Source organism: Alligator mississippiensis, chromosome 1 (genome assembly GCF_030867095.1).
Source record: "Alligator mississippiensis isolate rAllMis1 chromosome 1, rAllMis1, whole genome shotgun sequence".
Taxonomy (NCBI): Eukaryota; Metazoa; Chordata; order Crocodylia; family Alligatoridae; genus Alligator; species Alligator mississippiensis.
In genome coordinates this window covers 181,627,413-181,642,333 of record NC_081824.1, presented here as the reverse complement: position 1 = coordinate 181,642,333, position 14,921 = coordinate 181,627,413, and the positions used below count along the sequence as shown (strand labels likewise).

Genomic DNA, 14,921 nt, shown 5'->3' with positions numbered 1-14,921 from the left:
TATAAAATGTGTATCTGTTCGCTCTGTCTTTTTAAGTACATAGATTTTGTTAATAGAAATAAGCAAGTTTCCACTGTTTATTAGTCCTGCAAAGCTAACCTCACTGTGGCAGCACACGATTCTTTCCATCTCATACCTCATCCACAACACTGAGAGACAAGTGCTGGTGCAGGTTCTCTACTCTTGCTGGTGAATGTGGAAGAAAGCCTAGCCTGATTCCTGGATCCAAGTTTGTGTTTAGTGATGGTGATATGACATTTTTTAATTTTGAAAGAAGCCAGTTTGATCTGGAGTTTATAACAGGATCATAGAAAATTAGTGTTGGAAGGGACCTCAGGAGGTCATCTAGTCCAAACCCCTGCTCAAAGCAGGACCATCCCTGACTAGATCATTCCAGCCAGGATTTTGTTGAGCCGGATCTTAAAAGCCTCAAAGGAAGGAGACTCCACCAGTTCTCCAGATAACCTGTTCCAGTGCTTCACCACCCTGCTAGTGAGAAAGATTTTCTTAATATCCAACCTAAACCTCCCTTGCTGCAATTTGAAACCACTGCTCCTTGTTCTGTCATGTGTCACCACTGAGAACAGTCTAACCCCGTCCTCTTTGGAACCACCCTTCAAGTAGTTAAAGGCTGCTATTAAATCCCCTCTCAGTCTTCTCTTCTGCAGATTAAATAAACCCAGTTCCCTCTGGCTTCCCTCATAAGTCATGTGCCCCAGCCCCTGAACAATTTTCATTGCCCTCTGCTGGACCCTCTCCAACTTGTTCACATCCTTTTTGTAGCGGGGGGCCAACATGGGACACAGTATTCCAGATGTGGCCTCACCAGTGCAGAATAGGGTGGAATAATTACTTCGCTCAATCTGCTGGCAATGCTCTTCCTAATGCAACCCAGTATGCTGTTGGCCTTCTTGGCAACAAGGGAACACTAATGACTCATATCCATCTTATTGTCCACTGTAACCCCCAAGCCCTTTTCTGCAGAGCTGCTGCTTAGCCAGTCAGTCCCCAGCCTAGAGTGGTGCATGGGATTCTTCTGACGTAAGTGTGAGACTTTACACTTGTCCTTATTGAATCTCATGAGTTTTCTTTCTGCCCAATTCTCCAATTTGTCTAGGTTACTTTGAATCCTAGCCCTACCCTCCAATGTATCTACTACTCCCAGCTCCATGTAATCCACAAATTTGATGAGGGTGCAAACCATCAGATCTCCCAGATCATTAATGAAAATATTGAACAAAACTGGCCCCCTGGACTGACCCCTGGGGCACTCCACTTGATACTGACTGCCAGCTAGACATTGAACCCATTAATTACTACCCTCTGAGCCTGACAGTCCAGCCAGCTTTCTATCCACTTTACAGTCCATTTATCCAACTCATACTTTCTCAGCTTTATTGTAAGAATGCTGTGGGACACGGTATCAAATGCCTTGCTAAAGTCAAGGTATACAGGCAGTCCGACTTACAACATTTCGAGTTACAACATTTCGCACTTACAACATTTATAATTTGACACCTTGTTTCAACTTTATGATGTCAGTTTTGACTTTATAATGCTTAATCCAATGCAATGCCACACCAGCAAACACGTTCGCTGCGTCACTCATCTCCCTAGAGACCATCTGTCCAAACTTCCTTGGACACTTTCTTTAAGAAAGCAGACAAGACTTCAGGAAAACCTGCAGTCAAGACTCCTGAGAAGACTAGCCAAGAACCCTTCAAAAAGTCCAAACAAGAGCCCTTCAAAAAGTCCAGCAAAGTCACCTCAAAGAAGTCCTTCCAAATCAATATCATTGCTATTTACAATATAAATACATTAATGTAGCTATATTCCTCATCTATAATTGATTGAGTACAAAATTCTGGGGTATTTTTGGTGAAAACAGGGTATCGGGCCTTGGTTCAGGAACCAATCCCTCATTTATAACATTGTTTCTTATGGGAAAATTGGTTCCGAGTTACAACGTTTCGACTTAAGAGGAAAGGTTTTCAGGAACCAATTGTGTCATAAGTCTGAGGACTGCCTGTATTATATCCACTGTTTTCCCTGTATCCACAGAGCCGTTATTTCATCATAGAAGGCAATCAGGCATGACCTGCCCATGGTGAACCCATGCTGACTGTTCCTAATAAGCTGCTTCTTCTCCAAGTGCTTAGACATGGATTCTTTGAGGACCTGCTCCATGATTTTTCCATGGACTAAGGTGAGGCTGACTGGTCTGTAGTTCCCTGGATCCTCCTTCTTCCCTTTCTTAAATATGGGCACTATATTTGCCCTTTTCCAGCCTTCTGGGACCTCCCCCCAATCGCCATGAGTTTTCATAGATAATGGCCAGCAGCTCTGCAATCACATCAGCCAACTCCCTCGGCATCCTCAGATGCATTGCATCCAGCCCCATGGACTTGTACACGTCCAGCTTTGCTAAATAGTCTCTAACCTGTTCTTTCATCACTGAGGGCTGCTGACCTTCTCCCCCAAACTGTGCTACCCGGTGCACTTGTCTGGGAGCTGACCTTGCCTGTGAAGACCAAGGTTAAAAAACTCATTAAGTACTTCAGCCTTTTCCTCATCATCTGTCCCTAGGTTGCCTCCCCCACTCAGTAAGGGACCCACACTTTCCCTGACCTTCCTCTTGTTGCTAACATACTTGTAGAAACCCTTCTTGTTACCCTTCATGTCCCTGGCTAGCTGCAACTCCAGTTGCGTTTGGCCTTCCTGATGTCATCCCTGCATGTGTGAGCAATATTCTTATACTCCTCCCAAGTTGTTTGTCCAAGCTTGCACTTCTTGTATTTAAGCTCAACAAACAGTTCTCTGCTAAGCCAAGCTGGCCCCTTGCCACATTTGCTATTCTTCCTGCACTTCAGGATGGTTTGTTCCTGAGCCCTCAGTAAGGTTTCTTTAAAATACAACCAGCTCTTCTGGACTCCTTTCCCCCTTCAGACTGGCCTCCCAGGGGATCCTGCCCCCATTCCCTGAGGGAGTCAAAATCTGCTTTTCTGAATTCCAGGATCCTTATAAACATGGAATTACAGTATATTGATTTTACCATTTAGTGACTTTAGCCACAATGTTAAAAAAAAAAAAATCACTATCTAGTCACACCTGTGTATTGTTCTAAGCGCTATCCTGTTAGATTAATGGGTTACTAATTGAAATGAATGCTAAATCTGCAATGATCTATCTTTGCTACCTGTGTGATTTTAATATTTGCTCAATGTACTGCACCCATGTTTAATATAAAACCCACAAGGTGTGCTCTCTCATAGCTCATAAAAGAGCAGAGTCTTCTTGCTTTCAAAAGGGCTTTATTGCAACATCTAACACACACACGCACGCACGCACACAGATGGCTGACAACTTTGTGTTGATGTCATCATGTCAGCCCCCAGGAAAGATTCATAGACGTTAGGGCTGGAAGGGACCTTGAAGATCATCAAGTCCAGCCCCCTGCCCCAGACGCTTCTTGAATGAGTCCAGAGTAGGTGCGGTGCCTGCACCACTTCTGAAGGGAGTCTGTTCCAGGTCTTGGGAGCTCGGACAGTAAAGAAATTTTTTCTTATGTCCAGCCTGAAACGGTCTTGGAGGAGTTTATGACCGTTGGTCCTTGTTTTACCTTGGGGTGCTCTGGTGAAGAGATGTTCTCCCAGATCCTGGTGTACACCCCTTATATACTTATAGGCAGACATCAGGTCCCCCCTGAGCCTGCACTTTTCCAGGCTGAAGAGTCCCATGGCTCTCAGCCTCTCTTCATAAAGCCTATTCTCTTGCCCTCTGATCATGCATGTGGCTCTCCTCTGGACTCTCTCAAGCTTCTTGACATCCTTCTTGAATTGAGGAGCCCAGAATTGGATGCCGTACTCTAGCTACAGCCTCACCAAGGCCGAATACAGTGGGAGGATGACATCCTGAGGTTTACTTGAGACGCATCTATGGATGCAAGCCAGAGTTTGGTTAGCTTCACCAGCTGCAAAATTGCACTGGTGGCTCGTGTTCATCTGGTGGTCAGTCATGACCCCCAAGTCTCTTTCAGCAGTGGTGCTAGCAAGCATAACACTACCGAGCCTATAAGCATGCTGCAGAGGGCCAGATGTTAACCCTTACTACTACACGAGAAACTTTCTTAAGGTCAATCACTGCAAAGTAATATGATATTTTTCTTTCACTGATAAAGTGCCTAGTTTAGAAAGAACCTGATTGCCTTTGAACTAGTCAAGAAGGGATGGGCCCAAATGGAAAATCTGGAACAGAGATCTAAACCCTACAGCACAGAGGTATTTCTGGCTCCCTGCTATTCGAGCAAGCCCAGGTGATTACATTCAGGCTAAATGTTGTCATTCATTTGGTTTCTCATCTCTGACCCTTTCCTTCCACCGCTGGCCTCCATGCAGATTGGACATTCAGCTTTACCCCCCAACTCACCACACTTGCATCTGAACTCATAGCTCACAGAGCAAGAGACCAGCCTTCACCATGTCCCAACACGTTCCCAGCTACCTCCTGCAGTGGGTTCAATTTCAATCCTGAGATGTTTAAAAGAGCTGAGCTGAGCTTTTGTACTATACTGAGTTATACTCTACCGTTGGCTACAACTAACACTGGGACAGAGGGACAGTCAAAGAAATAGGCAATTTAGACTTCCCTAATTTCCCCCCATGCATCAGTCTATGATAGTACAGTTGCCTGAAACTCCTTTCCAGCTTATGAAGATGGGTTTCAGCAAAAACACATAATGAAACATCTCAAAGGAACCACGATTATTGAACCCACTCTTATCTGAAGAGCCCCAAAGTACAAATTTGTTTCACTTTCATCGAAAGGCCGGCTGCTAAGCTTTTACCCATGGGTGACTGATTTGGGGCTGAGTCCCCCCACGGTCGATTGCCGAGCCAGTAGCAAAACTGGAAGTGCACTTCCGGTTTCGCACCTGGCGCTTCCAGGGAGTGCACAGGCACCTGTGTGTACCCCCTACACGTTGCCAATGCTTTTGCCTGTCCACTGAGTGGACACTTAAGATTAGATGTACAGAGAGAGAGCACACACAGGATTTGGCACAAATCTTTGGCCAATGTGAATGGGTATAACTTCACTGAATTAAAAGCAACTAGATTGAAGTGCACCAGTTGTAGCTCTGGCACTACATGTGTAGAATTAAAGATATCACCAAAAAAAACCCTGTCTCTCATGTATGTCCTAGACCATCACAGCTACAACATCACTCCACCCTACTACAATGTTCACTAATTCTTTAAAATGACTGCACTTCATGATCTTAGAGAGCTGGATTTTAGAGAGCTGTTTTAAATTTCTTATCCCAGTAGGTATAAAATTATTTTAAAAAACTAAACTTCTGCCACATGCTATTTGAGACCTTCAACAAATAACTCTAGGGTCAAGTTATTTGGAGAGCTGTAAGGATACTTCACAAGTCATCTTTAATAAATAAGAGTGACTCTGTTTTAAGTTGCTACTCAGCTATCAAATAGAGGTGGTTCAAAAAGTGTATTTAAAATATTTCAAGTCTTTCAAGTTCCCTTCAGACTTACAAGGCGATAGTCATCTAACTTATGCTGTTGTCAAAGAAACAAAGTTTAATGGACTGAGACTGTAACTCTGGATTTCCTGCCTTTTGTTCACATAAACCCAGACTTCTAGTTTTAGTTTTTAAAAGAAAACATGTCACAGAAGATAATAAAAAATATGCTTTATTTCCCTGGGGGACTAGTCAGTGGGTCAGGTACGTGGCTTACATAATCAAGGTTTGTTCCAAAAGAAGTGTTTTACATATGGGCTTTAATAAGAAGCACTTTCATGTTCAAGATATTAGATTAAATACCAAAAGGCCTATTGTGGCTTCAGCAATATTAACAAACCCCTACCAGAACATTAAAAAGATAAGTCCCATAGTGACAGTCTGAAGACTTTTTTTTTATTTTAATATAGGGACACAGTATTATGGAGCTGGTATAAATAATTCTATTCAATATTGCAAACAGGCCACTATAATGTTAGAAATGTGATGGTCTACCCTCCCCAGAGCACACTGGCCAAATTATATTGTTTTTGAGAATAAGAGCCTTAAGCCATAACATTTTGAATCAGTTTTTGGGATCGTAGCTAGATATGTAGGGTTTATTACATCCAGGGCTTTAGGTTTCCACATGTAAGAACTCCACAATTCACAGGGTATTGGTTTGGACCCATCTTTATTGTACCCACTATCTGATAAATGTTGGCAGTAGCCTATGGTGAAAGTCCCAATTTTGTACAGAATGCAGGCACTGCGGGGGGGGGAGGGGAGGGGTTGACAGAAATGAAACAGTTAAAGAAGGATGTGAAGCACTTAATCTGTTCTCAGGGGGTGCATCCCGATAAGTGCACACATGCATTTCCCTGGGAACAAACAGCAGTGCCACAGCAGTGTGCTACTGCTACTTGTCCTCAGGAAACATCCCTGCATGTGTGCTCTGGCACACAGCAGATTGCCCCAGGTGGGATAGGGGAGGCTGGGGCCAGTACCTGGGTTGGCTCCTGCAGCTTTACGTGGGATCCTGGGGGCCTCCTGGGGCTGCAGCGCTGATGATTCAAGAGCACATGGAGCCTGGCCGGCAACCAGAGCATGGCTCTGCCAGCTAGGCTCTGGCTTTAGGTGGTGCACACTGCAACTACGGGTGCTGCCCCACTTTTTTTACTCATTTTTTTAGGTATCAGGATTTCCTGGTATCTAATTTTGGTTCCGCACTGCAAATATGCAGCACAGAGAACCTTTTGACATGCACCACATGCAGTTTGCAGTGCCTTAAATACCTTTGAGGCACCACAAAGTGCATGTTCCTGCTCATATGGACACTCCCAGGGAGGTTGCATTCTACTTATGAGCATAACTAAAAGGATGTGTTTGCTACTTTCATAGGCTAAACTAGACACAAGGCTGGAAATACTCCCGGGTTCCTTAACTTGTAACCTGTCATGGAAAACAGCTTTTATTTGGGCCACATAAAAAAAAAAAAATGTTTTTACATTCATTATAGAAACTTCCTTCATCCTGGTGTTGTTGACAAGAAAAGTAGCTCTTCCTATTTTACAGCCTTTCCAGAGACTTGTTCTAGTAAAATGAGCACCAAAGCACTGTTCTAGTGACTAAATAACCTCAAACAAGTACATGATTGCGCATCTTATTTTTAGAAGCTGGAATATACACATGCCAAAGGATTTTCTAGCAATTGCTTTAATGGAGCTGGGCTTACAAGGATACCAGAATCATTTATTGTCAATGACTTGCAAGACTGGTTTGAATCTTATTTGCACAATTGATGTGCTAGAGGCAGTGGCGACGTGTAGGGGGGTGCATGGGGATGCGCATGCACCCCCTGACAAGCCGTGCTCCCCATTCAGGCAACAGGCAGGAGTGGCAGGTGAGAGCGCCGGTGCCCGCCCTGTGAGCGCCAGCCAGGGAGCAGGAGCACCATGGCTGCTTCCCAGCTGGAGTGATTGGCCACAGGGGGACACCCCCACCCCCAGTCACTGACTGGTCGCACGGTGGGGGGAGGGAGGAAAATGTCCCTCTTGACTAAAGTGGCACCAGTCGTCCATGGCTAGAGGTATGGCCAGGAGCACTATAGTTAGTATCATGGAGGGGAGGTTGGTTAGATGCAATAAAATTAACCTATTCAAAATTCTTACTACAAGGATCTCTGAATTTTAGGCTCTGTGTGTTGGCAAGAGAAGCCAGTCTTCCTTCTCTTGTTACAGCTGTTGTCTTCCAAAGATGGATTTTATCAGTTGGGTAGCAGAGACAAAAAGTGATATATGATAGTTATGAGAATAAGGAATTAAGAATAAAGTTAAAGTCTTTGTAGGACTTCTATGTAAAAGCACTCTATTTGCATAGCTGTAAGCACTTGAAAAACAGGTAACAAAGAAGAGTAATTTTTGCTGTGGCGAGTGTCTGGGAGTGAACAACACAATGTCTTTCAAACATGAATTCAGGCGCAGCACTGATTGAAAGAGCTAGATATATTTGCTTTGCTGTATTTACACAGTGTGCCCAGTATACAGTCTTTTCTCCTCTAATATTTCCTTTTTCTCTCTAAAATTTGCTCACTCCTCTGAACTGAATGTTGTATACTTGTTAAACATGAAAGACTTGGAACAATTTACTTATTAGTCATGATCTTACTAGGGTAACAGGCTTCATTAATTTTGAAGGTGATAAGCATTTCTAACTGATGCCCATGACCAGGTGGCCTGTCCTGCTTATCTACTGGCACATATTACCCCCAACCAACATAGATAAGGTTATTTTACTATTCCCATTTTAAACCTATGTTTTCACATATTCTGAAATGTTTAGCTTCTGAGATAAAACTCTCCATGTTTGGTGCCTTCCCTCAGGTGAAACTGTTTGGAGATATGAAATAAAATCAGTTATCTTCAGTCTGAATAAAATCTTCAGTAATTTTAAGTTATGACAGGGTTAAAAATACAAACTTGCAAATATGTAAGTTTTTCCCTGTGATAAAAGATTCTGACCTTTTTAGATTGCTTAAAAGTAGCTGAACTTCAAACTTCCTTAGGTAAATAGGAATAAGCCTTCCTTTCCTTTTTGTGTGACAAGGTATTTAACAGAATTTGCACATTCGTTGGACTCTGAGAGGGCCACGCCACGAGCACTTCTGCTACGGCCTCAAACTTTTGACCACTGGGCTTCTAGCCACTCACCCACATCACCAGATCAGGGTATAGGCAGCCCCCGCTTAAAGCTGTTTCGCTTAGAGCTAATTTCACTATAATGCTCATTTTAAATTGATATCAGATCTCACTTAGCACTTAGTGAGTTTCCTTATAGCACTTGCAGTTGCCATCTTGGGTCATCAAATACTTTCAGTTTCACTTAATGCTCATTTCACTTAACACTTGGTTTTTCAGGAACCAATTAAGAGTGCTAAGCGGGGGTTGCCTATATAGAAATGTGAGAAGTAGGCATTCTGTAGCATTTGGGCTACTAGCCATGTGCAACAGCAAGATTCAAACCAGGCATCCTTAGCACTGATTGTCTTTTGAGTAACTCCACTAGCTCTAGCAGGAATACGCTATTAACCTCTATGTCAGGGGCGGACGATTATTTCAGGTGGAGGGCTGCTTACCCAGTTTTGGCAGGCTGTCGAGGGCCACATGGGTAGCCCTGCCACTTGACAGGTGCCCCGCCCCCTGGTCACCATCTTGGGACCAATGTTCCAATGTCTCAGGGCCAGCACCGGTGGGGTCTAGAGCTGGGGTGCGGGATGGCAGGAGTCTGTGGAGCCAGGTTGGGTTGCACCAGCAGGGAGAGGGGGAGCTGGCCTGGCTCCATAGAGCCCCTGCCAGCTGGGACCCTGTACTCCTGCCTCCCTGCTCTGGGCCTGGGACACCAGTGTGGGCCCCATGCACACGCTCACTCCCAGTGCTCCCCAGCCCTGCGGTACAGATGGGGGGGCAGCGTGCAGCCCTGACCCCCTGCTCGCCAGCAGGGAACAAGCTGGTGCTGAGCATGGGGCAAAGTAGCCCCTCCCCCGCCCCATGGCCAGCACTCCCTGCGACAGCCACTGGCAGTCTGTGTGGGGTTGTCCTGAGCAGGTACAGGAAGCCCCGCACAGGCTGCAAGCGGCTGCAGCGTGGGGTGCCAGCCAAGGGGTGGGCAAGGGGCCGCTTTTCCCCACGCTCAGCACCAGCTTGTAACCCACCCCCACAGCCAGCCTGGGCCCCACGCCGGCTCGAGGCTCGCCCACTGGGGCTGTGCGGCAGCGGCAACAGCTGTGACCCGCCTGCTTGCTGCCCTAGGCACTGCTGGGGCTTCCAGCTGGGGGGGCGGGGCCAGGCAGGCCCTGCTGTTGCAAGAGCCTGCTGGGCTTCCCTTGGGTCCTACTGCCCCTGGATCCTGTCATTTTCCACAGAAACCAAGGACAGATAGATATTAATTTTCTAAATTTTTTACAGGCCCCATGGGCCAGATAGAATGGCTTTGTGGGCTGGATGCAGCCCGCGGGCCGTATTTTGCCCACCCTGCTCTACATAGAACAGCCTGTTAGCAAGTTAGTGGCTTTTCAAGTAATAAAGATATTTTCCTTACTCCAAAACAAACAAAACTCACCCAGTGCCCCTTGGCAAATGTCTGTCCGAGTAGCTCCTCCAACTATAAACTGAGGGTTGGTGCATAACTCCTGAAAAAAATTTTTTTTAAGAGCATGTTATCCATGACTGTGTGATAAAGACTGCAGTTTGTTTCACTCACATCATTCCAGTGAAATCCAGGAAAAGAAGAAATGTAACCACTTTTACAATAGATTTACAAGTTGAAGTTAAAGAACATTTTTCTAATGTTTATCTGTCTTATAAAATCATCTCAGATTATTAATATTGAGAAAAAAATGTCAAGCTTTATGTCTGTTCATTACCCTGCAGTTCACACAGCCCAGACAGTGAAAATAGGCTGATGAGTTTCACTTCCCATTGAATGTAGGTTCCAAATCTTGCTTCTCATGTACTAGCAGCACGTCATCACGGCTATGTTAAGGCTATTGCCACTACAAGGGAAAGTTTGAAATCCCTAAAACTTCTCTTCATTGAACTGAAAGGAAAACAGTAAAACATTTCTATTAGGGTTTGTAATTCTCCCCCTTTCCTAGAATGTAGTGCTGGAGACCAGGCAGGTAGTTCAAGTGATGACCACTTCTTCCACTCCAACTCTGAACAGCCACTGAGTTACAGTTAATGCCCTACATTATCCAGTCCACGCTGTCTTTGGGGATGAGCCTTCATTTGCTTCAAGCACTTGGCATGAGTTTGTAAACAAGATGAAGTAGCAATACCTGGCCACTATTATCCTATAGATACCGGGGCTAGGGACAGAAGTTAGACATAAACCGGTTTAAGTGATCAGAAACTAATTTAAACCTATAACAGAACAGAAGCTCAGTGCACGTAAACCAGTTTCAAAATAGCTGAAACTGGTTTAAGATAAACCTGGTTGAATGTAGTATCAGACTTAACTGATTTGGGTCAAACTGATTTATGAAACTTCTCTCCCAGGCCCCTTCTTGGTTTAAGTTCAATCACTGTCCCCCAGAAGGTTTTGCAGCCCTGGGCTGGGCTGGGCTGTCTGCTCCAGAGAGCAGGGCTGGCCCCCCCACCCCTCTGCTTCCTAGCTGGAGCAGTGAGAGCTGGCTGACGGGGGGGCAGCAGGCAAGCACAGCTGGGATGCAGCCCAGTCTGTGGGAGGGGCTGCCCCCCGGCAACCCTGGCTGGGGTCTGGGTTAAAACAAACCTTTCCCTGCTCAAACTTACTGCTGGGTGTGACTGTGGACTACAAATCCCAGAGACACCTGGAAGTAGGAAGAGGAAGTGATGAGCAACCCTGCAGACTCCTGCTGCTGTGATTTTGGACTGCATATCCTAGAGACCTTGGGGGCAGCAGAGAGAGGAAGCAAACATACAGCCCATGCTGGGTAAATGCCAGAGAGCTGTGCTCTAGTGTGCCCTGCCCCCCAGCTTTTGGCTTGAGCTACTGCAGGCATGTGGCTGCATTTCTTGAATCACAAGTGAATGTCTGTTCATTTCTGTTTCGATTTAATTTTTGCAGCTTAGACTAACCTTCAAAGACAATCATTTCAGCCTTGGGTTTTTTAGCTGTCTGTACTTAGCCCTGGAGAGGAGCAAAGATGAGCTTGTATGAGATGTCTGAGCTGTGGCTTGGTTTGCTTGTGTCTGATGTTGATCCATTGTTCAACTATGCCATGGGATCCTGCTATTGTGGTGGATTAGATATAGGATGAAACCTAGCACACAGATCAGCCTTCTCCTTCACTCTCCCCCCACCCCATACCCCCCACCCACACACAGACACAGACACACACACAGAAGATTGCTGCAACAGCAGCACCTGGTAGGAAGCATCTGGCTATGACTCATGATTCATTTAGACACCTGCCACTTTTGAATCATTTCCAAGTGTCTGTATATAGCCAAGTGCCCATCTGAGGACTGTATGTCTTATATACAATCAGTTCTGTATAAACATAATGACAAAGCACAATAAAGAAGCCTATGTTGGACACATTTTGGTCAATCACTGTTTGCATAATGGAGGTGCACAGTCCTAGGTGGGATGCACTTAATATTGCATATTTTTCATGACTAGTGATGGTTAACAGCATGTTAGCAAAAACATAAGAGTTAAAAGGCTTTCTAACCAGCATTGCTTTCCCAGAGTTAACAAAGGCAATATGTATTTCCACACGGTACTCAGCACTCAAGAGTCCAAGTGTCAGATAAGAAGTGTGTGGGAGCAATTTTTAAAATTCACTTTGTTATACATGATTCAAATGTTATTGTAATTGAATCTTTGCTAATTTTTGGTTTTGAAACTTCTCCCCATCACCCATTTTTGTACCAGGGGAGGTTTATGGGAGGGAGGGAGTTTCCAGTAAAGATTCGGAGAGCTTTGGCAGTCCCCACCCGCTGCGGCAGGGAACTGGACCCGGACTCGGAACTAGTAAGTAGGGGGTGGGGGAGGAGGAGGTGACCATGGGGACACCCCTGCTAGGCCCCATCTTCTGTCTGCTCCCCCAGCTCCCCCATGGCTGCCCTCCTCAGCTCCCGGCGCTTTAAAAAAAAGCCCCTACTCACTGGGTGCTGCCAGGCAGGGGGGCAATCCCCGCTGCCCCCCACTGCCCCATGCTGCATGGGGGGCTCTGCCACAAGCCGCCCTGACCCCCCACTCCCCCAGCCCCTGCATGGCTGGCCCACCCACCCCAGCTCCCAGCCCTTTAAGAAAAAGAAACCGAGAAAACCTCTAGGCTCACCAGCTCAGGACTCATGGGAGGGGGCAGTGGTGGGCAGTGGGTATTGCCCCCCACCAGGCAGGAACTGGTGAGCCCAGGGTTTTTTGGTTTGTTTTTTTCCTTAAAGGGCCAGAGCTGGTGCAAGCGGGGCAGCCATGGGGGGGCTGGGACAGTGGGGGTGGGGTCAGAAGGTTCATGCAGAGCCCCCCACACAGCATGGGGCAGTGGGGGATAGAGGGGATTGCCCCTCCCCCCCCCCGCCTGGCAGCACCCGGTGAGTTGGGGCTTTTTTTTTTTTCAAAGAGCCGGGAGCTGGGATGGGCAGGGCAGCCATTGCTGGGGCTGAGAGAGCGGGTGGGGGATGGGCCTGTGTGATTTGAGGATTTGGCAGCAGCTGAATCTCCAAATCAGATTTGGCCAAATCGATTCGGGACAGTGATTTGAATCACCAGATCAAATCACTGTCCCCCGAATCAGCCGATTCCGAATCCTAAGCAAATACTAGTCACTTCACACAGGCCTAGTTTCCAGCTTTCATCTTCCAGTCCACCTCTTTATTTATTGATTTTGTAGTAGTAGAGAAGGGGAGAGAGAGAGGAGGGGTCTGGAAAGACAATAAACTAACCCCCCCCCCCAAAACCAACAACAAAAACCCCAAATACACAAACAACAACAACAACAAAACACACACACACACACGCACACACACACAAAGCTATTTTTTTCGTTTTTGTAATAGAACCATTTAATTTCCTTTACCAAGAGGGCAAATTATCACCAAAAATAAATTTTGTTCATAAAATGTCAACCAGCTTTTTGAATTACTATATATAGTAGAGGAAGTGGAGAAGTTGACTTCATAAATTGAAGTAGGAGCCTAATTTTCCCAATGAAATACTGGAAAGCACATAATGCCAGTCAGACTCTTTCACTGGTGATAAGCAGCTCCCAGGAGACACGATAGATATCAACAGTTTAAATACTCTTCTGAACTGTACCAAAGCCTCATGCATAGGCAAAATGGTGCTGGAAACCTTAGAAGAACAGACTCTCACTGAACACTTGCAGGGGTCTGACTTCTGAGGAGGCCTAAAGTTAAACAACAACTTTTTTACTATCCTTCACTACTTTTGCTTCTAATTAGAACCAGGTTGATGAGGAAAGTTGGAAAGAAAATTGCAGGATGCAACGGATTTATGCTTTTCCTAGGCCATAAAAAAGTTCCAACTTAAATTCAGCTTGAATTTGGAGATTATAGTTCAGGTTGCATCCAATTAGAATTGCATTACTAGCAAAACATGTAATGACAAAAACTCTTACCGTGGGTCGCTTCCAGACTACGCCCTGTGTTTTAGGGGAGTATGGTCCCAGTTCTCTATACCCCAAGGCAGAGGGACAAGCTGGGAATTCTTCATCCTTAAACAGAGTGCCAGCCTGCAAACACTGGTCCCTCAGGGCTTCGTAATCCTGGTTTAAATACTTGACTGGTTTTCTATTGGAGCCAAGTCCTTCTGCCACAGCTCTCTCTTTGAACAACTTAGCTGCGACTCCTGCCATTGTGCTCTGCCCTCAACGTGGGACACTGTGAAGACAGGACAGCTCCGACCTCATGAACAGGAGGGAGTGAATGGGAGTGAGTGGCCAGCAAGGGTGGAGTGAGTAAACACATTATACAGTCCAGCACCTTGGGAGGTGGAGTCACAACACAAGTGTAAATATGTACACAAGACGAAGACAGGGAAGATGGGAGGAGAGAAGGAGCCTACTTTAATGTGACTTTGGCTCCTGTCACAACCCAAAGTTGTGATTTTTTGTTTGTGTGTGCTTCGGCACTGCTAAATTATTTTCCCGCTAAATTGCAGCTTCTTTGCACGGTGGAGTTTTCTGCTGCAGAAGAGAACCCCGGTGCAACGGAGAATTTCCCACCAATTTGAAGCTTTCTTTGCATGGTGCATTTCTTTTGCATCTAAGAAATGCTCGGTGCAAGGAGTTCCCGCCATTTGTATGAGAATTCGTGCCACATTATTGGCCAGTTCTAAAATATGCACACGTGGCGGCTAGCAATTGGCTTGCTAGCCGTATAAAGAGCTTGGGTGGTTT

The 14,921-nt window shown here is 45.7% G+C and overlaps 1 protein-coding gene across 1 annotated transcript in view; it reads right to left on the bottom strand.

Annotated features, from left to right (window-relative positions):
• The window catches only part of CAPN8 (calpain 8), a 49,695-nt gene extending 35,254 nt beyond the window's left edge, over positions 1-14,441 (bottom strand). Inside the window, exons 1-2 of the mRNA XM_006276636.3 lie at positions 14,142-14,441; positions 10,133-10,202 (exon numbers count right to left, since the gene is read on the bottom strand). Of these exons, the coding sequence (XP_006276698.1) occupies positions 10,133-10,202; positions 14,142-14,378 (307 nt within the window). The 5' untranslated portion in view covers positions 14,379-14,441. The remainder of the gene's footprint in view (positions 1-10,132; positions 10,203-14,141) is intronic.
• Between the last annotated feature and the right edge of the window lie 480 nt (positions 14,442-14,921).